This window comes from Podarcis raffonei, chromosome 7, assembly GCF_027172205.1.
Source record: "Podarcis raffonei isolate rPodRaf1 chromosome 7, rPodRaf1.pri, whole genome shotgun sequence".
Classification (NCBI taxonomy): Eukaryota; Metazoa; Chordata; class Lepidosauria; order Squamata; family Lacertidae; genus Podarcis; species Podarcis raffonei.
The window spans coordinates 85108836-85131566 of record NC_070608.1 but is presented as its reverse complement, the minus strand read 5'-3'; the positions used below and the strand labels follow the sequence as shown (position 1 = coordinate 85131566).

The 22731-nt window shown below is 43.2% G+C and overlaps 1 protein-coding gene across 2 annotated transcripts; it reads right to left on the bottom strand.

The window, feature by feature from the left end:
* Positions 1-2950: 2950 nt before the first annotated feature.
* DNAJC15 (DnaJ heat shock protein family (Hsp40) member C15) lies at positions 2951-22104 on the bottom strand. 2 transcript variants are annotated; one of them, XM_053397271.1, is made up of 6 exons: positions 21919-22104; positions 13295-13346; positions 12585-12658; positions 10678-10754; positions 7720-7790; positions 2951-3201 (listed from the first exon to the last, which is right to left on the bottom strand). In XM_053397271.1, exons 1-6 carry the CDS (start codon positions 22012-22014, stop codon positions 3131-3133), a joined length of 441 nt encoding a protein of 146 aa, XP_053253246.1. In that variant the 5' UTR covers positions 22015-22104; the 3' UTR covers positions 2951-3130. The 2 variants fall into 2 exon arrangements, with proteins under 2 accessions (XP_053253246.1, XP_053253247.1); XM_053397272.1 differs by lacking the exon at positions 21919-22104 and adding an exon at positions 21478-21501.
* Positions 22105-22731: the final 627 nt, after the last annotated feature.

Here is a 22731-nt window from a genome sequence, read left to right as displayed (position 1 = left end):
AATATCCTTGCAGATTACTTTCTGCTTTTATTATTAAAAGTCTTTCTGCAAAAGCGACTGACCAACTATACACATCAACACTACCAGCTTTCACTAACCAACCAACCAACGCAACCAACAAACTAACATTTCTCACTCTATATATACAACCCGGCCCAGGCCGCTGACTCATGCTGACCCAGCTTTTTTAAGCATTAAAGAAACAGTGGCCATTTTAGCAGTGACAGTAACCTGAAATGTCTGTAACCTGAAGCATATGTACCCCGACGTACCACTGTAAATGCGTAGTTTAGTACCATGTCCACACCTCAAGCCTCATCTGCTGTGCAGTTTACACTGCTGAGTAATGTGTGCTCAAGCCTGCTCTGCAGCTTGAGTCACAGATGCACATCAGGGAGGATGACTGATGGCTCTCTGCAGCGGCAAGGCTGAGAGGGGAGACACTCCAGCTGGGGCCAAGCCAGCTGGCTTTTCATCCCCCTGTTCCGACAGCTGGGGACATCACCTCTAGGTGAAAATGTTTCTGTGAATGCAGAATAAAAGCCAAGGAGGAACCACTCACCTTCCCTAATGTCTCATCAGATTGCTGTTTCTCCTAGTCTAGTGGAGAAGCTGCATTCATGGAAGCACCCTTTGGCCGTCCCTAATGAGAATACCAGAATCTGCCAATCCTGGTTTCTCTCTTTCCCATTTCCCCCGTTCTTCACATTTCTTCATATTTGTGGATTTTCTTTTAAAGTGCTGATGGAAATTTGTCAGCATTTTAGTGCCAATTTCTCCAGATATAGAAATTTGGAAAGGAGGCTTTGCCTAATGTATACATTTTTGCAATTTCTCCCGATGTTAAGTGCATTATATTTCATGTTTACAACTATATGCATTTTATGCACACTTTCCCCTAACACACACATTTTGTACAGATTATTTGGTTGGAGAAGTGAGTCACACAAGATGGATACGTGCAAATTTTGGAGGATACCCGTGTTTCACTATGTTTATTGTTTCAGAAAGTGCAAATCAGGTAGGTTCACATTAATATCCAGCCCAAATCTAATTTATCCTCAAGATCTAGCAATGGGTAATAAAGTTTCCTGCAACACAGTTTGCCCATTTCTCTCCATCTTCCTGCAAAGCCACAGTTGTTGTGGGGATGGATGAGAGACAACACACAGGTCACAAAGGGTGGCGTTTTATATGAACAACATTTTCCTTAGGATACTCAGGAATTCTTTGTAACTTGCAAATAAGTTGGTGTGGAAAGGGTGCCTTGAATGCTGCAAGTCTGAAAACCTTTACTCCACTGTGTTGCACTGCTAAACCCATGTCTCCCCTGTGTTTTCTGCCATGTTATCAGAAAAATAAGTACTGTAAGCTTCCTAGCTGAAAAACAAGGGGAAAGAGCTTTCAACTATTCTTCACAAGCTGCTATTGCAAAATAAAGTAGCCCTCTCTCCTGGCATCCAAAATATGACCATCCAAAATATGTATGTGCATTATGCATCTGGGAACCATACAGAAAATATAAAAAAACTGGGAAAAGCGTGAGCAAAGCAACCTGAAGGCACATATGCCAGGAGGCAGATAAGCTTCCTTGACCCTGTTAAGTATCCCTCTAGGAGCTAGAGGGACCCCTGGCTGGCAAAGTGTTAAGGTCAGTTAGCAGGTGTGCAAGTTCAGCAGCAGTGTGAAGAGGCCACTCTGCCCAACAAAATCCTAATCCCAAAAACAATTATGGTGGTAGAAAGCCAACAGGGTGTGGGCAGGGGCAGCCTGGGATGTTTTGCTGCTGTAGGCAAAATGCCCCTTGCAGATCTGCCCCTGCCATCATGAACACAGAGTTCGGGAAGTTTAGGAAACTGCAGAATTTGTTGGGGTTTTTAAGGCTATATTCTCTACCATCAAGATCAGCAGCTCTTTTTTAAACAGAATCTGGGTGGCCAACAATTAAGGGAAGAGCTTTGCTCAGTTAAAATATATATATTTAAAAATATTACTATGCCTATTGAGTGTTTTCCTGCTCTGTGCTATATGGAATTGGGCAATAACCAACTCTGGGAAGCAGCTTATCAAGATGTTTTAGACTATTATCATTTTCCAGAACTGAGCTCTGCTTTGACCTTGAACAGGTGTCAACTAAGAGGTTGTCTCTTCTGGGTAGACTCCAGAAGGAACCTGCAACCCATTAGAAACACCAATTTTCTCTCTTGGTATCCAAGCTTGAGAATAGAGCATTTCAGAGCTAGTTAGCTGATCAAACTCACCAGCTTCCCTAAGAAATGACTTTAGTGAGCTGCGTTTCCAAAAGCTGCCCATTGCAGTCTTGGATGGCTGCTACAAGGTCCTGGATGCAGACAGACTTTGCATTTGTGGTCAACCTCAGTTGGAAAACATCACACATTGTTAGTCTGCTGGAGTGAACACAGGTTTCAGACAGCAGTATCTATATCGCTTTCTGAAGCCTTTGTTCACTCCAGCAGGCAGGCACATCCCAGCAGAAACCGTCGGTTTCTTCTGAGTGATAACAATACCTTCTTGACACACAAAGTGGCACTCTATGTACTGGCTGCAAAAACAAAACCAGGAAAAAGGAGTTAGATAACATCACTATAAATTGTTGTGGTGATTCAGAAGTTCTATTTGAAATCAAGCTAGATTTGGCTTTCTCAGTTTCTCTGGTAACCTCTCTTACATCATGGATGCTGGCTCATCAATGTTGGATGTTGTTTTATTGGTAAGGTTGCTGCAGGTTTACTACGGACTTTGGCTTGAATAATAAGCTTATATTGTATTGCATTATCTCATAGGGGAGGTCTTCCTCACCCGGGCTGCCATTGCTGATGTCTCTCACTGTTTTGGCTCCTAGAGGCAGATGCAAGGGCTGGGGTGTGTGTGTGTGTGCGGGGTTATTACCCATGCAAATATACTTCCTACAAGAACGGCACATGTGAGGTTTCTAATACTGAAAGTGAATTTTATTATTAAGTGCTTGAAATTACAAATTCAACTTTCTGAATACACTGTAGCTGAAGATCAGATCCAACATTAGCACCCAACACAAAACAGAAAGCTGTTTTACTGGAGTAAGCTGCATGATGTACGATGCTCCCTAACGAAACAGAATCCTGGAGCCTTAATGTTTACTGCTTGATTCCAACAAATCTTTTGCTTCATTGATTTTCGTTGCCAAGTAAGGAGAGCCACCTAAATAAAGAGAAGAGAGAATAAAGTGAAGACTACATAATGCTGGATTTAACAGTAAGCCTACTCCACAGTTATGGAAAGTAAATTTCACATGTCATCTCACCAAGTTTCATTAACTTTCTAACAAGAAATTGACACAAGTATCATAATGAACCACAATCCTAAGGGCAATCAAACTGCTTTTTCTGACGGCGCAATTCTATCCGTGTCTACTTGGAAGTAAATTCCATTAGAGTCCACTAGGGTTCAACTTGCTCCCAGGTATAGTATAGCATTTCAGGTTAAGACACAAGACAACTGGCTTCCCTAAATCTATTGACTGGCTAATGTCTCGTTTTGTTAGGCAGTGGGTTCTCTGGAATATCCACAAGCAAAAATTTGGAGTGATGCAATTCAGAGCCTTCTCAGTGGTGGCACACCATTTGTGAAACCCTTCCCAGTGCGGCCTACCTGGTGCCAACACACTTTCAGCACCAGACAAGATGTTGTGTTTTCCCAGGCTTCTTAATAAGCTGCTTGTGTTTCATCTTAGCCGACCCAAAACTTCTGCTGAAGAGCAATATCGACATCTTTTCAATGAATGAATGAAGTGAAGCACTGATTTCTTCAAAGTCATTCCAGGCCAGTGCTGGGCTTTGAAGTCTATGTCAGGGCTGAGGAACATTTAGAACCCGAGGGCCATATTCTCTCATGGGCAGCCTTTCAGGGGCCGCATGCCAGTGGCGGGCAGAGCCATGGATGAGGCTCTTCACCAGGCCCTGAAGTTCCCCACTCCTGACCTAGAGGCAAGGAAACACTGCTCTCCATCATAAGAAAGTTAGGATTGCTTTCCCAAGATCAATTCCACAAGGACAGATATATCGTTGTGCAGTAACAGCATCAAATCCTCAGACCACAGGCAGATTAAGGTACCGCACCATGTTTAATTTATTTTTGACAGCATGCTTTGAAGGAAACTCCAGCAGGAATATTTTAACGTAGAATCATTAGGTGTGCACTGCAAACATGCCCCATTTTTCAGTTAAGGCACAGGCATACCAGCCAAATGCATCACATTAATGTTGTTAGGCACAGAATACTGCCTTCTTCTTCCCTGTCCTCAACGCTGCCACTGCTTTCCAGTCCATCTAACAATCTGATTACAGTTCAGCAGCCTCGATGTTTGTTTTTTTCACTCTCCTCGAGTGCCAACCATCTGCCTCCTGCCACTGAAAATAACAACCAAAGGTCTGTTGTCAAGAGCTCACTGTGCAGCAACAAACACCTAGATGTTTTTCTGGGACAATGTGCTTTCCACTGCAGAACGTTATAAACAACCTTTTCTAAGCATCTGCTCGGAGGAATCACATACAATGGAAATTCCAGCTACAGATTACCATGCTACGAGAACCCTGCACTTGGTTCCCTTCTTTTTATAGTTTTTAATCCATGTGCTGACCCCTCTGCATTTAGGGTCTGGAGGGAAGGAAGGAGCAAAGTTGTGCAATGCTCCACAAATATAGGCCCCTGCATAGAATAAACACCATCTGAAGCATGATGCCGCTGGATACATGAAACCTTGCATGGGCAAAGACATTTTGTACACCCCACATCTTGTATAACATTACGTTAGCATCAGAGAAGCAGGAAGACAAGTGGGAAAGATACAAGACACTCTGCAGCACTTTCGCAGCAGGAATCTGAGCATGCACACAACAAAATCCTAACATGCATACTGAAGTGAAGTCCATAGTGCCTTTACACCATTTAACAGGAACAGAAAAAAACCACAAATAATTAGTACATGTCGACAGGATACAGCTTCTCAAAGTGAGGTGTCTAGGTCACCTTTGGTTAATGTGGGGAGGGAGAGGGGGCTAGAAAATTGGGCGGATGTTGCTATACAGGTGGGCTAAGGGAAAGAAGAGAAAAACAAGTGAAAGACGAGGAAGGAAACTATGCTCTGGTGAGGTGGAAGTGGGGTATCTTGTGGGTAAAAGGAGAACCCTGAAGCCCCAAACTCTGAAGAGGGGCAGGGAGTGCTGCATTGCACATGCTCCTGATAAGGATCTCGACAAACAGGAACAGAAATACCTGGTAGATAAAAAACATATCATGGAATATGGATGTAACAGCAGCAACACTTGTGATTCTTTGATACTGTATTATGTTCTCCCATCAGGAGATTTTACCGTAGTCACTAATCAATATATTTTTATCTGTGTCTAGGAGCGTGTAAATATGTACGCCAGAAACTTGCCCCAACGTTTATTCAGGTATATAATGCCTGAATACACAATATTAATCCGCCAGGGCAAGGCTGTAAATTGGCTGGCCTCAAATCTCATTGCTGAAAGTGCAGTAACTGGGAGAATCCCAAGCAGATGATGTTCCTTATCTGTGTTAGCCTTGGAATCACTAAAGAGCAGCATATAGCTTACACAGCATAGAGATTATTGCCACAGCCTCTCAAAATGTCCCATGCAGGGACATATTACAACTGGCTATAATACGGCCTCCGTCAGAGGATAATAGGCATGGAGACAGAGCAAAAATACAAACTAGGCCACAGATATGAAAACATGATATGATCTACATTTGTCAGCTGTGTATTTTCAACTCTTCTAATATTTGAATCTAATGTTATTTCACCTGTTGTGATTGCTTTTTCAAAGCAAACCTCCATTAAGGAAATTGGCATTGTGCAAGACATTGTACCTGCAACATTCCCACGGCTGCTCTTGGAGCTGCCATAGCTTCTGCTGTGACAATGATTGATGTCTAGGAAGTTGACTGATGCCAGCAGAAGTGTCTTAGTCAAGGCCCACCCCCTAAAAATTATCAGAATGAGCTTGACCTCTTGTGGGAAACTGGAATGGAAAAATCCCATGAAGGTCGCTTGGACAACTAAAACTTCACGCTGAGCCAAGACATCTGATATATATCCAGCCCTTTTATGTCTTGAATGATGGATGGGCTAGGTGAAACGGAAGGAAGGATTGCACCCGGTGCAGTCTCAAAAGCATTCTGCACATGTGTAAGTGGGTGCTGGGGAGCCATTAGAGTACTGTGCTATAGCAACTCCCCCTTCACTGCAGCTGAACTGCAAACCTCTTCCCTTTGCCCGTGACTCTCCAAGGTGATAAGCAGCAGTGTTTTGACCACAGAATTACACTTCGTTTGCTTCCATTATTGTCTCGTTCCTGCATCTACAGAGTAAATCCAATTTTATTGATTTATTTAACGAATAAATTACTATTAAAAAGAGGGGCAGGAAGAAAGAAGAAATGGTGTGCTCCACACCTTTCACCTTAATGAGGTCAGGATTAATTTTATACTCCTGAAATGAGAAGGAATAAACTATAAATCTGTCAACGAGATATAAAAGTCTTCACTTCCCCCCTTTTGGCTTTTTAAATACTGTGCAACTCTATACCATCTGTTGTATCAAAGTACAAACAGCAACGAACATATGGGCTTTCCTTCTCAACCAGCTGTAGTGTAGTTAAAGTTATAATAAGAGCTTTTTGGGGAGATACATACATTAAAAACCTGGCTAGTTAAAACATCTGTGCCTGGTTTTATAGTTTTTAAGAGCGCTAAAATCTAGTACATACATTTGTATGACATTCTGCTCAAAAATGTGTTTGTCTATTTATGGCTGCACATACTCTGTTCATATAGACATGGATTTTTGCAGCTTCATGGTTAATGTTTCCCCTTCTTCAAAAGCGAGCTACTTCACACAGTGGTTCTTCATGCTGTGTTTGACAGCTACTTAGTTTGTGATCAAGTGTTGTTGTTTAGTCGTTTAGTCGTGACCGACTCTTCGTGACCCCATGGACCAGAGCACGCCAGGCACTCCTGTCTTCCACTGCCTCCCGCAGTTTGGTCAGACTCATGTTTGTAGCTTCGAGAACGCTGTCCAACCATCTCATCCTCTGTCATTCCCTTCTTCTTGTGCCCTCAATCTTTCCCAACATCAGGGTCTTTCCCAGGGAGTCTTCTCTTCTCATGAGGTGGCCAAAGTATTGGAGCCTCAGCTTCAGGATCTGTCCTTCCAGTGAGCACTCAGGGCTGATTTCCTTCAGAATGGATAGGTTTGATCTTCTTGCAGTCCATGGGACTCTCAAGAGTCTCCTCCAGCACCATAATTCAAAAGCATCAATTCTTCTGCGATCAGCCTTCTTTATGGTCCAGCTCTCACTTCCATACATCACTACTGGGAAAACCATGGCTTTAACTATACGGACCTTTGTTGGTAAGGTAATGTCTCTGCTTTTTAAGATGCTGTCTAGGTTTGCCATCGCCTTTCTCCCAAGGATCAAGTAAATGACCCCAAAGGCAGCTATACATTCCTTCCTTTGGATCATAGAGACCAGATGCAAATCTGTCTCATACTGCAGGCAACACTTCCAAGATATGTCTTGAAATGCACTGCAGCGAATTTGTGAAGTTAGTGATTAGTGTTTTGCTTCATACACATGTGAAGAGAGAAGTTCTACCTATCAACTAATATTTATGAAACTCAAAGCTTACCTTTATCAGGGTGATTCAAAAGCATGATTCGTCTGTGAGCATTTCTAATCTTGGCCTTCCCAGCGGATGGACTGTAAAGATAAATTTAGAGTGTTTACCATAAATAAAGATTCCTGCAGGCTCTAAATTAGCAAAATTGTTTTCTTCTGATAAACAACATCTAGAGGTAGTTACAGGTAGGTAGCCGTGTTGATCTGCTGTAGTCGAAACAAAAACAAAAAACAAAAAAATCCTTCCAGTAGCACCTTAGAGACCAACTAAGTTTGTTCTTGGTATAAGCTTTCGTGTGCATACACACTTCTTGAGATATCAAAGTATCTGAAGAAGTGTGCATGCACACAAAAGCTCATACCAAGAACAAACTTAGTTGGTCTCTAAGGTGCTACTGGAAGGATTTTTTTAAAATTTTGTTTCAACATCTAGAGGTATTTGCCATCTGGTGGGGAAGCGACAGTATTACATCCTTGAAGAATGAAGTTTCAAAGTAATCCATAGCTTTGCGTTTTGGGGATCTTTTGAGAGTGGTCTACAAGCATTTACACACGAGTATTCACCTGTGCTGATCAGTGGTACGAGACTCCTGCAAGCAGTGCCAACAGTCAAAACACATGGCACTGACAGAAAGCGTCTTGCTGAAGCATGAGATGGAGAAATCCCCTCCTAGTGGTGCAGCAATAAAACTGCTAGCACATTTGCAAAGCTAAGCAGGGTTTCAAATTGGATGGGGGACTGCATGTTGAGATTCCTGCATTGCAGAGGGTTGGACAAGTCTACCCTAGGTATGCCTTCCAACTCTTACCATTCAGTGGAGAGAGTGGACTATCAAATCAGGCTGTAAGAGCACATTTTTTTCCCAACAGGTCCACCAGCCTGGGCACTGCTGTGTTGCAGCAGCCCTGTTGGGAATATCCAGCCCAGAGATCTATGGAAGGGCCTCATCCCCTTTGTCTGTTGTTTGGATAGCTGCTGTTTGTGGGGGGCAACTGCTGTGTCCTCTTCAGTGAGGCCATCACAAAGTTTACTCCAATCTATTTGTCAGAGCTCATGTTTGCGGAAGAGTAGCCTGGCTGGGGACGCAGGTGGCGCTGTGGGTTAAACCACAGAGCCTAGGACTTGCTGATCAGAAGGTCGGTGGTTCGAATCCCCATGACGGGGTGAGCTCCCGTTGCTCGGTCCCTGCTCCTGCCAACCTGGCAGTTTGAAAGCACCTCAAAGTGCAAGTAGATAAATAGGTACTGCTCCAGCGGGTAGGTAAACGGCGTTTCCGTGCGCTGCTCTGGTTCGCCAGAAGCAGCTTAGTCATGCTGGCCACATGACCCAGAAGCTGTATGCCGGCTCCCTTGGCCAATAAAGCGAGATGAGCGCCGCAACCCCAGAGTCGGTCACAACCTGCCTTGTGAATTTCAGAGAAAATCCTTTACCTTTACCTTTACCTGGACGGCCTCGGTCCAGTATACCTGAAGGAGCGTCTCCACCCCCATCATTCTGCCCGGACGCTGAGGTCCAGCGCTGAGGGCCTTCTGGTGGTTCCCTCATTGCGAGAAGCAAAGCTACAGGGAACCAGGCAGAGGGCCTTCTCGGTAGTGGCGCCCGCCCTGTGGAACGCCCTTCCAGCAGATGTCAAAGCGATAAACAACTACCTGACATTCAGAAGACATCTTAAGGCAGCCCTGTTCAGGGAAGTTTTTAACGTGTGATATTTTACTGTATTTTTGGTTTTTATGGAAGCCGCCCAGAATGGCTGGGGAGGCCCAGCCAGATGGGCGGGGTATAAATAAATTATTATTATTATTATTATTATTATTATTATTATTATTATTACCTTTAGCATGGCTGGGAGTAGGGCTGACGCCCACAAATCCAGGTCTACATGCCTGGTGTGTGGGAGACTGAGTGCTTGTTATAATGTAATTCTGCTTGTAGGCCATGGGGCCGTGTACCGTATTTTTCGCTCTATAACACGCACCAGACCATAACACGCACATAGTTTTTGGAGGAGGAAAACAAGAAAAAAAATATTCTAAACGAAATAGTGATATATGATTTTTGTGGTTCATGCTGTGGCCGCAGACATGTGATCTGACAGTGAGTTTGGAGTAGCCCAATGCAAAAATCCTGAGGATCCATGTGGATCCATGCTTTGTAACCACAGAGGAGGCAAGGAAGGGGAACCATGGATCCTCTGCTCATGACTGCAGCAGATCCCCCCCCCCCCCGCCACCCACAGGCATTCGCTCCATAACACGCACAGACATTTCCCCTTACTTTCTAGGAGGAAAAAAGTGAGTGTTATGGTGCAAAAAATACGGTAGTTTAATGAACTGAGCAGAGTGAGTGATCATGGGCTTGGGGGAGGAAGTTGGAAGGCTGCTTGGCAGGGCTGGCCTATCAGGTAAAATATTGAGGGGTGGGAGGGGGAGGGAATGGGTCACATGCGCTGCCGGGGGGAGGAAATGTCCCCAAATGACTGGTTGATCCATACAGAGGCTACACACTCAGTCTACACAGGACTCCTTCTGACTAGCTCATGTGCACAAAGCATAGATTTTAAGTCATCCAAGTTCTGAATCATGTAGCATTAAACATGTGCAAAACTGCAGAAGTATAACTGAATGTGCCACTTAAAACTGTTCTTAATACGGGAGAATCGGTATCCAAATTTGCTAATTTCCCCCTTCCATCTTCATCCTTTCTGTACTGTTCAACTTAGTATAAGCCACTTTTTTATTTTGTAAGCTACTTTGAATTTATTGGCAGAAGTATACAAGTATATAAAGGTAAATAAATACCAAGAGTTCTTTCAACGCAGCAAACTGGGTAATTTTTGGAGGCCACTTCTTTTAGTGCTTTGTATCCTTAATAAAACTACTGGATAAGATGGCCCTACCCCACATTTCACACCACTTTTCTTTCAGGCTTTGGCACAGAATAGATTCTGTTTCAATGCAAAACACTTACCTTGTGCCTAAAATAAGACTAGCTTCTCGGTGATTCATTTTCTGTTCGAATCCGCCTTTATAATAGGAAGAAAGATTCTGTATGGGAGAGACAAGATGAAGTAATTTGATCTGTGTGTGAGGTATAATGACCTTGATTCAATTTTGTAGCTAGGGCAAAAAGTGGCAGCTAGGCAACTCAACGTTTTGTCTTGCTGCAGTCGCACGGCATTGCTCTCAAACGAGCTGCACTGCCTACCAATAACCGATTGGGCCAAGTTTGAGGTTTTGGTCCTCACCTGTAAAGCCCTAACACAGGCATAGGCAACCTCAGCCCTCCAGATGTATTGGGACTACAACTCCCATGATCCCTAGCTAACAGGACCAGTGGTCAGGGATGATGGGAATTGTAGTCCCAAAACATCTGGAAGGCTGAGGTTGCCTATGCCGGCCCTAACAGTTTGGGAGCAGGTGATGTATGGGAGCATCTTCACCTCTCTTGTCCTACTCAAGTGTTACAATCAGAGGAAGATGCTTTTCTGTGATGGCACCCTTCTTAATAAATCACCTCCCTTCTGAGCTCAGGCAGGTGCCAACACTGATGAAGTTTTGATGCCTACTAAGAATATATCTATGTCCCCAGGACTTTACAAGTGTTTAATTCCAACAGACTGTTTATGTTTCACCTCTGCCCTGTGTATATTGATTTTAATGTGAATAGTATATTTTATACATACTCTGCCTCCAGACTGATGTGGCAAGTGGTATGGAATCATACTTAGAAGGGACCCCGAGAGTCATCTAGTCCAACCCCTGCAATGCAGGAATCTCAACTAAAGCATCTCTGCCTCCAACCTCTGCTTTAAAAAGATCAGATTTGGTTTTGAAATATGATCAATGGAACAAGACTTTTGCTGTTGCTAGAGGAGATAAAATCATATTGTATCAACTGTATAGTCATATTTGACACAATAGCTGAGAGAAAAAAGTAAGTCATAAGGTCTCTTTGAAGTTTTCAAAAATGATTCTTAACTCCTAAGTCTTAAAGTATTAGTAGGGTGCTCTTTCCTACGTTTTGTGTGATTCTGAATATATTGAACTTCTATTTAAAGCTGTAGCTTTAATACTGATCAAAGTCCCTTTGAATCTAATTTCATTTGCATTGAGGGATCAAAAGATTTCCTCCAAGCGAACTAGTTGATCTGGAACCTGATTTATACAACTAAACTCACTAAAACTGGAAATTGGAAGGATGCACTTATTCGCTCTGTAGAAATGCGTAGGAATTACGCATAGTAATGATTTACTATCTCAATCCATTATTTGAATGCACAATTTTAAAAAAGATATGATTGGCAAGACCTAGGGAAAACATGTGTGCACAGAACCAAAAGAAAGGGGGAAAGTTAATATGGAAGACATGAAATGGATAGTTGAACTAAAATGTTCGTTTTTCTTAAAACTTAATTCTGCTTTTTACGCCTGTCCTCTTCCCTTTTCTAAACAAGCGTCTTAAAATTGGCTATTGCCTGCAAGACTCAAGGAGATACTGTCATGCTCATCTGCCCTAGACCCTTTGGCTTAATGCTACATGAGGTATAAGTGGGATTTGACAGAAGAAAGCTAACTACTTTGGATTCTAGTGAAGGACAAGTAGGCTGGCTGCTTGCCTTGCACCCCCAGGCTTCACTTCCACCCAGGACTGGAATAAATGTAAAGGAAATGTGGTAACCATATACCTGAGAGTCCCTTGACTGCCTGGCCAACCCAGACTTACAGCCGTGGTGGGACAGGAAGTGAATGAGTCCCTGTTCTGTTATTGTAGTCATCACCTAGTTGGGTCAGGGTTAGGTATACTTATCCTGCAACGTTATCTCTGTCTCTCTCAAGCTTCTAATCTCACCAGAGAGACCTGAGCTCTAAACTTACAGCAGCTGAAATTTTCCTTGCTGTTTCTGTGATTACTTGTTCTAGTGGTTTCCAGAGCTGGAATGCATAACGACCTATAAAATATTGAAACAAAAGGCAATTTAACATCTGTTCATCTGCTAAGCAAGCATGCAGCAACAGTAATTTCTGCAAGAAAACAGAGAAGAACCCAATTTTTCATCTCATTTGTCTGAAGGTCCAAATTGTTGCCCTTTCCTGATTCAAAACGTTCCCTGAGTGGCTGCTTTTGGAGGCAAGCCCAGCAATGCGCCACGATGAGCTGGCAGGCACACCTCTCATTTATAGCATCACCAGGAAAGCTGTCTTTTAAGAGAATCATTAGGAATAGCAAAATTCTTAGGTTAATAAGCAAGTCTTTTATAAACCTGCCTTGTGAATTTCAGGGGAAATCTTTCTATTCAAATTTATTTCCTTGGTCTGGAAGCCCCCTGCTTAGGATACTGGAGAGTCACTGGTAGCTAGAGTAAGCAATCCAGGGCCCAGCGGGTCCATTATAAATATAGAAAATATAAAATATTACAATATAAAAAGAAGTTCAAGTCCTTTTCTCAATAAAACACGTTCCATTACTATTCAGTTTGTCTTAAGAAATGCAGTAATGGGTGACACATTTGTTTCTAAACACACACACACACACACACACACACACACACACACACACACAATGTCTCTCACCCCACCAAACTTACCAGCAAAAGCAATGGCTGCAACACCAAGGCCAATACTTATCATAGATCGAGCCTGTTTAAAATAATAACATAATACAATTATATAGGAATGTATTAAGTTGGAACTAGTCAAGCTGGCAATACATATAACAAACCGTGGAGGAAAATTCAAAAGGAGTCCAAGTAATTTTAAATACTGACACCAGATTTATAGGTGTCAATATTTAGTATTTTAATATGTTATACTTAATAGGTTTTCTAAGGCACAGTACATACAGCCCTGCCCATAGCTCACTAGGCAACTTCCTTTCCTTTCCCCACAAAATCTTCCCTGCAGCACTATCTCAAGCCTGATGTAACTGGATTTTCAGCAGACTGAACCACACCTCTCACTTCCAGCCAGTGTTAGAAATTTCCCAGGCGCCAGGTGCTTTTTGCGACTGACAAGGGTCCAATTGGGACTACATGGAGATCTCTGGTTGACAGGTTGGCGACAGACATCTCCCTCTGGCTGGCCTCTCCAGCTTTCTTAAGCAGGTCAGCAGCAGAGCTTATTTATTGCATTTATATCCCATCTTTTTCTCCAAGGAATACAGTGGTACCTCGGGTTACACACGCTTCAGGTTACAGACTCCGCTAACCCAGAAATAATGCTTCAGGTTAAGAACTTTGCTTCAGGATAAGAATAGAAATCGGGCTCTGGCGGCGCGGTGGCAGCAGGAGGCCCCATTAGCTAAAGTGGTGCTTCAGGTTAAGAACAGCTTCAGGTTAATTCGTTATTATAATTATATTTTTATATAATAATATATAATTATTATATTTAATAATATAATATTATTAAATTAATTTAAATTATTAAATAAAATAATAATAATAATGTAAAATAAATATATAAACATATATAATTATATAATATAATAAAATAATAATATGTATTATAATTATAATTCAGGTTAAGCCGACCTCCGGAACGAATTAAGTACTTAACCCGAGGTACCACTGTACATGGTCGCCCCCCGCCCCACTTAATCTTTACAACGACCCTGAAAGGTAAGCTACGAGGTTGCTACTGACTCTAAGGCATAGCTGTCAACTTTTCCCTCTTTTAAAGGGAAATCCCCATATTCCGAATAGGATTCCTCGCAAGAGAAGGGAAAAGTTGACAGCTATGCTCTAAGGTCACCCAGTGAGCTTCATGACAGAATGGGGGTTTGAACCCTGATCTCCTCGTCCGACACTCTCACCGCTACACCTCCTGGCTCCCTGTAGTCCTTCTGCTATGGAGCAGCTATATAAACTGAGCAGTTAATAAATATGGGGAAAGCAAAATGTCACTTTGTGAAAGATCTGAAATATTTCCCTTGAAGCTTGAATTTGTTTTATTCCAGATTGCTCTATTTGATGTTTTAATGTGTTGGAAACCGCTGTGATATTTTTTTCTTTAAAATATAAAGCAGTATAGAAACCTAGAAACGAATGATAAATTTCACAGTTTAAAAAAAGCACTTGGACATTACACCGTGGCAACTGCAACCTAGGTTTAAGGCACCATTTGGCAATTAGCTTATACACCTGAGTTTCTGCTTTCAGCAATTTCCATACTTTGGGAAACATGGAACCATGATGGTTTATTACCAAGATTCTACACATTTTATTTTACTTTCAGACCACTCTTCAACCTGCATATCACAAAATATAAACATTAGATTTAACAGGATTAAAAACACTGCATCCAACCATTAAAAAATAAGCAGGCTTAGGGTTGCACACATACCCAATGCCTGGGTTAATAATATGTGTTTTAAGCTGCCACTGAGAAATCATTGATGAGGGATAAAATTGTACCTCCAAAATGGTGGAACATCTACATATGAGGTGCCACCATAAAGAAGACCGTATCCTGAATCACCATAATATCAGCTATACCCATTGGTAGGATATGGCTTCCCCTGAAGATAGCAAGGCTGGGATTGGCAGATTGGAGAGGCATTCATGTACAGTCGTACCTTGGTTGACGAACAGAATGCGTTCCGGGAGTCCATTCAACTCCTGGAACCATTCAAAAATCAAGGTGCGGTTTCCGATTGGCTGCAGGAAGTTCCAATTGGAAGCCACGGAAGCTGCATCGGACATTCAGCTTCTGAAAATTGTTCAAAACCAGAACACTCACTTCCGGTTTTCGATCATTTGGGAGCTAAAATGTTTGGCAACTAAGCCGTTCGTCAACCAAGGTATGACTGTACTTTGTTTCTCAACACACCAGCAAAAGTAATAGTTGCAACACCAACACGAGTGGTGATGAAGTCGTTCAGGGCTTTATACATTAAGATCAACACCCTGAATTGGCCCAGTAGTCCCGTTTGTTGTACTGTTCAAAGCACTTGTGGCTGCATTCTGCACCAGCTGCAGCTTCCAGACCCTATTCCAGGATGGGTCCACATAGCCTGTGTTAAGTGTCATCTAGCTGGGAGGTTATTAAGCCATGAATAACTGCAGCCACGTTACTCTAGTCCAGGAAGGGCTATAGCTGGCAAGCCTGATGCAGCAAGAAATAGGCCCTTCAGCACCAAATCCATCCGGGCCTCAAATAACAAAGCCTCCCATTTTCAAGTTCAGTCCTGTTATTTCAACGGGAGCACAACTCTATCAAGAACACTATATTACCGCAATGCAGTGTGCTCTATATCGGGCTGCCCTTGAGGTTACTGCAAAATTCAACAGCTTGACTGCTCACTGGGGCAGTATACAGTGGTACCTTTGGGTTAAGAACCTAATTTGTTCTGGAGGTCTGTTCTTAACCTGAAACTGTTCTTAACCTGAAGCACCACTTTAGCTAATGGGGGCCCTGCTGCCACCACCGCACGATTTCTGTTCTCAACCCGAAGCAAAGTTCTTAACCCGAGGTAATATTTCTGGGTTAGCGGAGTCTGTAACCTGAAGGGTATGTAACCCGAAGTACCACGGTATCACCATCGTATTATGTTGCTACTGACAGAATTGCTTTGGCTGTCTATTCTCTACCAGATTAGTTTCAAGGTGCTGTTATTGGTGTACAAAGCCCTACATGGCCCATGACCATGCTAATATCTACAAGATGGGTTGACTATGTAGGGGTAAGACCATCACCACATTCCACATTCCAACCCATTAGGAGCGCCATTGCACACAATTGCATCCAATGTTGGAACGGGACCTTTAGTGCAGCCGCAACCACCTTTTCGCACTGCTAAAGACATTCCTCTTTCAACCAGCCTTCTAAATGAAGATCTTTTCCCTAGTTGCTGTCTGCACTGGATTTGAAGTGACTTTATGTATGTGCTGTTACTTTAAATTGTATCAATTGTTTTTTAAAATTGCTCTTATATGCAGTTGACCCACCATCAAAGGCAAAATCTTGCAAAGTCAGGAATACCCAGAACTTAAAGGTCTACTGCCAGTAAGAACTATAAAACCATTTATGTATCCCCAGTGGTGTTTCCACAAACTGCAGTTGAGAAATCTTGCTATAAACATGGATTCAATGAGCAATGCAAGGTCACATTTAAAACAATTTTTAAAGTGTTCAGTGACAGCAAGACCCAGCCCAAATCCTATAGCACTATTCAATTATTTTCTTGCCATATGTCTAATTTCCGCATCGCTTGCTTCTGCATAAAGAGATTTAAGGTTTTTGTATCATCCACACATACAGTTGCTGAACATTTACAGCTGCATATTCTTGCATGGCAGGGGATTGGACTAGATGATCGTCAGGGTCCCTTCCAACTCTACAATTCTCTCTCTGATGCACTAATAATATTGATTTCACAGAAAATAAAATTGTTAAGACTTCCTTTTCCTAGTCACATGTAAATAAATAACATGTGAAACTATCAATAAAGGTACTCAGTACTGTTCTAAGCTAAAATGCAAAAGAGCTTTAAAGGTGCTGCACTTAATTTCATTGAAGTAAATTGTAACTTTTCTCTATAAACTTGTGAAATGGTAGTACAGTAACACTTTCCAGTATGCAGATCTTTAAAACAGGAAATTCTAACAAACTTCATCTCACCTGTTAACGTGGCTAGACTTTATGGCCCTGCATAGAGTGAATATGCTGTACTGATTCAGCGCTTGCTTTCATTCCCTAAGAAATCACATTAATATTCTTTAACACCCCAGCAGATGCACCACTTCAAGTGATTACAGTTCGCTGTTGGAATTCTTGTCATGTTTTGCCTGGTTACAAAAACCTAACTCATCATTTTCAAGACTAATTCTTTCCACTTGTATGGCATCTTTAATCTAAACCTCTTGAAGCAGTTTACAAACATTAATTCTTACAATAAGAGACACAAGATAATTAGATTGTTCATTTTGCTAATGGGAAAAGGCTATGTTTGTTGCCCCTGACCTCCAATCTATGCCAGAAGAAAACAGGTACTTTGTGTTAAGTGATCAAGAGGTTCATAGTATATTAGTACAAAACTAAAACAGATAACAGAAGTTGATCAGGAAGGGACTGGTGGTTAAGTGGCTCAATATGGCAGCAAGCAACTAAAGTAAATGTCATTTAGGTTTCTGACCCGCTCTATTGCTCTCTGCAATGAAAGAATGACATGGATCCCAACCCTGCAATTAAAATGTTTACATAATACACATTTTTACATAACACACATACAATCTCCAAGCCTACCATGACGTTTCATTTTGATATATTCCTACATAAATCATGCAGTCTCATTGGAGCAGTGTTAGAAACTCAGATATGTAAGCTATTTGCCAAATGGCCCCTTAAAGCTAGGTTACAGGTGCAACAAAGGAATGCCTAGTCGCCATTTCCCCCCCAAGATTACAAAGCAAAAAATGAATTTTGTATATTGTCAACGTTTTAATATATTTTACAATTCAGTCACACATTTTACCAATTACAGTAATTTTTTTTGAAATGTGAATTAATGCATAATTCACATCAGTGACACATTTTTAATATCATATTTTAAATACCAATTGTTAACTGGATACCACATAAATAAATGGGGCTCAGCCACAGCAATAGTGGCCAACAATAAGTATTTATAAATACCAGTATGTATATCTATATATACTCTTAACCCAATATGTCGCAGCTTCAGCAAGTACTGCAGTCACAGTTAAATTTGCCTAGTAAATCAAAATTATTGGAAGAACGGGCCTAACAGCACAATTCTAATCATTTCTAAATAGAAATAGATGTTACTGAATTCAAAAAGGCTTACTCTCAGACAAATGGGATTGTGATTCATTATTTTTGAGCAGTCTCTCCAGCAGCATGCTTTCGATTTGCAAGATAGCAGTGGAAAACTAACTATGTAAATGTTAATTCATTTTGCAGACCTTCCTTTTAATATCCAGAATTTGAGAATCTCTTAAAACATAAAAAGATTAATGTAAGCACTACCCTCCCTCTCTCCCTTGATGGCTGCCGTGTCCACTAAGTAATGTTTTATTGTGTAAATACAACTAATGGGGCTCCAGTATTAGGGACTCATCACAATAAAACAACAAGGAGATGTCAGACCTATGACACTGTAGCCTAAGCGAAACAAACATTTGTAGGTTACAGTTGCCTTTATCAGATGCATACAGCAGTCTGACAAAGTGGGCTGCTTAAGTCTTTAAAATGCCATAGTATTAATTTGCAAGAAAGGCTGGTATACAAACTTAATATAAATTTATATAATGTAATATAACATGACTATCCCTCAAAATGCCCATTTTGTATTTACGCTTTTCCATCAGCTTATCAGCTGTGACAGAAAGATATGTAACATGTTCTAGGTAACTTTCTTTGTATAGGAATGCCATCTTTTTCCTGGCGAGCACCTATGGCTGCAGCATATGTAGATCAGGTATAAATTCAACTGGTGATGCTTATTTTATCACCATATGTCTGAAATGGGGAGGTTCCAGCAATATGACCTCTGCCGGTCATCAAGCTGTCACAGGTACAGAAATCCTGTCATTAATATGTTGTAACTGGGTAGGAGCTTGTTTCTCAATTAAGAACAAAACCAGTTGCTTTAATATATTTAACTATGTTAAATGTGTAGGAGGAAGAAATCAGAAGTGCAAAACTGGACTGCAGAATAGAAGAACTGGCTTCAGAAATGGGTTGGGCAGGTGAAAGCAAGCTTAGTAACTGAATGGTGTAAAAGGCAAAATATTTGTATGAGAAACCAGAGGGTTTCTGCTGTGGTGTATTTATTGTAATTAACGATGTTTTAATAGATTATATAGATATGCTGTTCTACTTATATTATTGTTTAACTGCTTCCTAATGATTGCTCCCCCCCCCCCCCCGTTTTTAGCTGTTTCTATTTTATCTGTAAGTCACTCTGAGTTCCTATCTGGGGGTAAAAGCAGGATATAAACATATAACAAAACTTACATCTATCTGGCCACTGGAGCAAATACCAAAGCCTCACAAGCCAATCTTGTTAAGAACCGGCGCTATATATCTCTAGTTAACAAAGCGAAAGAACATTTCCACTTTTCTTCTCGCCTATCTGCACAAATCAGTGTGCCCTGTGGCACGATGGGTTGACAGGTGTAAGCACCCTATAGAAATACTCTTATGTTTCCATGAAGTCGTGGAAATTCGCCTAAGGAACTGCCAACACCAGAAACCCCAAATGGAGAAGGTGCCCAGATGCTTGCAACGCTCATTGGCCAGAATCGGGTGGCAAAGTTGGGAAGAACCCCCCCCATTCCCCCCTAGCACCAGCTTGGGTGTAGGGCAGGGATAGGCAACCTAAGGCCCGGGGACCGGATGCGGCCCAATTGCCTTCTCAATCCGGTCCGCTGACGGTCCGGGAATCAGCGTGTTTTTACATGAGTAGAATATGTGCTTTTATTTCAAATGCATCTCTGGGTTATTTGTGGGGCATAGGAATTTGTTCATTCCCCCCCCCCAAAAAAAAATACAGTCCAGCCCCCCACATGGTCTGAGGGACGGTGGACTGGCCCACGGCTTAAAAAGGTTGCTGACCCCTGGAATAAGCAATGGTCAGCAGCTGCAAGAGACAAGCCCCGAATGTTGATAGGCATGTGAGCACAAGTGACTATGAGAGCGCATGTGAGAGAAGGGTTCTCCTAGTGTCCTTCCCTCAGACTCCTTTCCCCTGTTGGGGGAGAACACAGAGCAAGTGCAGTGGTTGTTTGTGCTGCTCCGACTGTCTTCCTGCAATACCAAAAGCACCGTGACTGTGTCCTCCATGCCATGCCGCTTGTTCTGCTGGTCTCCTGTACCTTTTTTAAGCTGCAGGGTGCAAATCAACTAACATTTTGCTTCCTTTCCGATTCACTCTCTCTGTAGCTCATCTCAGCCATCTTCCAGGTAGGCTTCTCCATGAATGACTTGTCCACTACCTCATCCCAGCAGGGCTCAGGGTCTGCTCTCAGCCCTTGAGCAAATGCCAGCCTCCCTCACACTGCAGGCATAATGGACACACACCATCCCAACCTCCAAGCAGGGGAAGATTCCAAGAGTTCCAGGCACATACCCAGGGTTTGCGTTCCCCTTGGAATTGGGGACAGTGGAGTAGAATGTGTACAGTGGTACCTCGGGTTAAGTACTTAATTTGTTCCGGAGGTCCGTTCTTAACCTGAAACTATTCTTAACCTGAAGCACCACTTTAGCTAATGGGGCCTCCTGCTGCCACCGAAGCACGATTTTTGTTCTCATCCTGATGCAAAGTTCTGAAGCAAAGAGCCAGTGTGGTGTAGTGGTTAAGAGCGATAGTCTCGTAATCTGGGGAACCGGGTTCAGGTCTCCGCTCCTCCACATGCGGCTGCTGGGTGACCTTGGGCCAGTCACACTTCTCTGAAGTCTCTCAGCCCCACTCACCTCACAGAGTGTTTGTTGTGGGGGAGGAAGGGAAAGGAGAATGTTAGCCGCTTTGAGACTCCTTCGGGTAGTTATAAAGCGGGATATCAAATCCAAACTCTTCTTCTTCTTCACCTGAAGCACTATTTCTGGGTTAGCGGAGTCTGTAACCTGAAGCTTATGTAACCTGAAGCGTATGTAACCCGAGGTACTATTGTACTCTTATTCAAAATGCATCTCGGGGTTATTTGTGGGGCACAGGAATTCGTTTTTGTTTGTATTTTTTCAAAATATAGTCCGGCCCCCCACATGGTCTGAGGGACGGTGGACCGGCCCACGGCTGGAAAAGGTTGCTGACCCCTGGCATAGGGCAGGGGGGTCTCCGCACAGGCCCTGCACTCCTTTCTCTCTCTCTCGGCCTTCTGAGGAGGTGGGCTTCCTCCCATGAGACTTTGGGGAGCTGGGGGGGGGGTTCCTTTTTCGAAAGGGCTTCAGTTTAACGGCCGACCCGCCGCCTGAGTCGAAGACGCTGGAGGAGGAGCTGCAGGCCGCCGCTTCTCGCCCCTCGAGCACCAGCGGGGTCTGCAAGGGCGACGGCGGGTCCTGCGCCCCCCAAGAAGGACGAGGCGCGACAGAGAAAGGAAGGCCAGGACGAGGCCTCCCTACTGCGCAGGCGCGGCGGAGGGACGTCGCCATGGCGACAGCCGGGCGCTCGAGTGGGCGCCCAACGCCCGCTAGGCCGCAGGGTGCGTGCGCACGCCTCTGAGCCACCCCCCTCACCGTATCCGATTCAACTCACCAGCCCCTCGTTCGTGCCGGGCCCGCCGCCGCTGCCGCCCTTGTACTCGGCGTAGCGAAGGCGCTCTCCCTCCGAGGCGCCCTTCGCGCTCTCCATCGCGGTCAGGCAAAGCGAAATGGAGAAAGCTGTGGCGGCTACGGGGCGCCGCGAGGGACAAACTCGGAGCGTCTCTCTTCGCTTTTGCCCTCCCATGGCCGGGGAAGCTGCGCTGAGCATGCGCGAAGGCCGTCAGCCGCCTCGAGCCCCTGCTGGGAGAAAGGCGGCGTGTAAATGAAATACGCAGTCGAAACAAAATTTAAAAATTCCAGTAGCACCTTAGAGATCAACTAAGTTTGTTATTGGTATGAGCTTCCATGTGCATGCACACTTCTTCAGATACACATTTCATGTGCATGCACACAAAAGCTCATACCAATAACAATAAGGTGCTACTGGAAGGAATTTTTAAAATTTTGTTTCAAGTGCGGCAGAGCAACTCAGCTACCTACTTGTAATGAAATACGTAGTTATCTTGGGGATTTTAGTGCTCTGGGTTAGCTGCTGGCAACCCTACAAAAGAGATGCAAGAAATGAATTAAGTCATTCTGCGCTAGGTGCTTAGCATGGGACTGATAAATGCTCACTCCGTTTTTCAGGAGGCGTTCACATGGTATCAAATCTGTGTTCTGGATTTTCCTGGTGTTTCTTCCCCCAGCCCCTGTAATGACCCAGCTCGAAAAGGCCTGCCATGAAGGCTAGGGGACCCTTCTGAGTTGTAAGACAACCTTGCCATCTTGCTAGACACCTCCCAGTCTGCTGAGTTTACCATAAACA

Bases quoted from the DNA above. Each gene is read 5' to 3' on its own strand.
- DNAJC15 (XM_053397271.1), bottom strand. From the start codon at position 22,014: ATGGAGAGCGCGAAGGGCGCCTCGGAGGGAGAGCGCCTTCGCTACGCC. The intron at 12,659-13,294 runs GTAAGTTTGGTG...AATATTTTATAG, and splicing joins TGCAGCCATTGCTTTTGCTG to GTCGTTATGCATTCCAGCTC. The intron at 3,202-7,719 runs GTAAGCTTTGAG...CTCTTTATTTAG, and splicing joins TTTGAATCACCCTGATAAAG to GTGGCTCTCCTTACTTGGCA.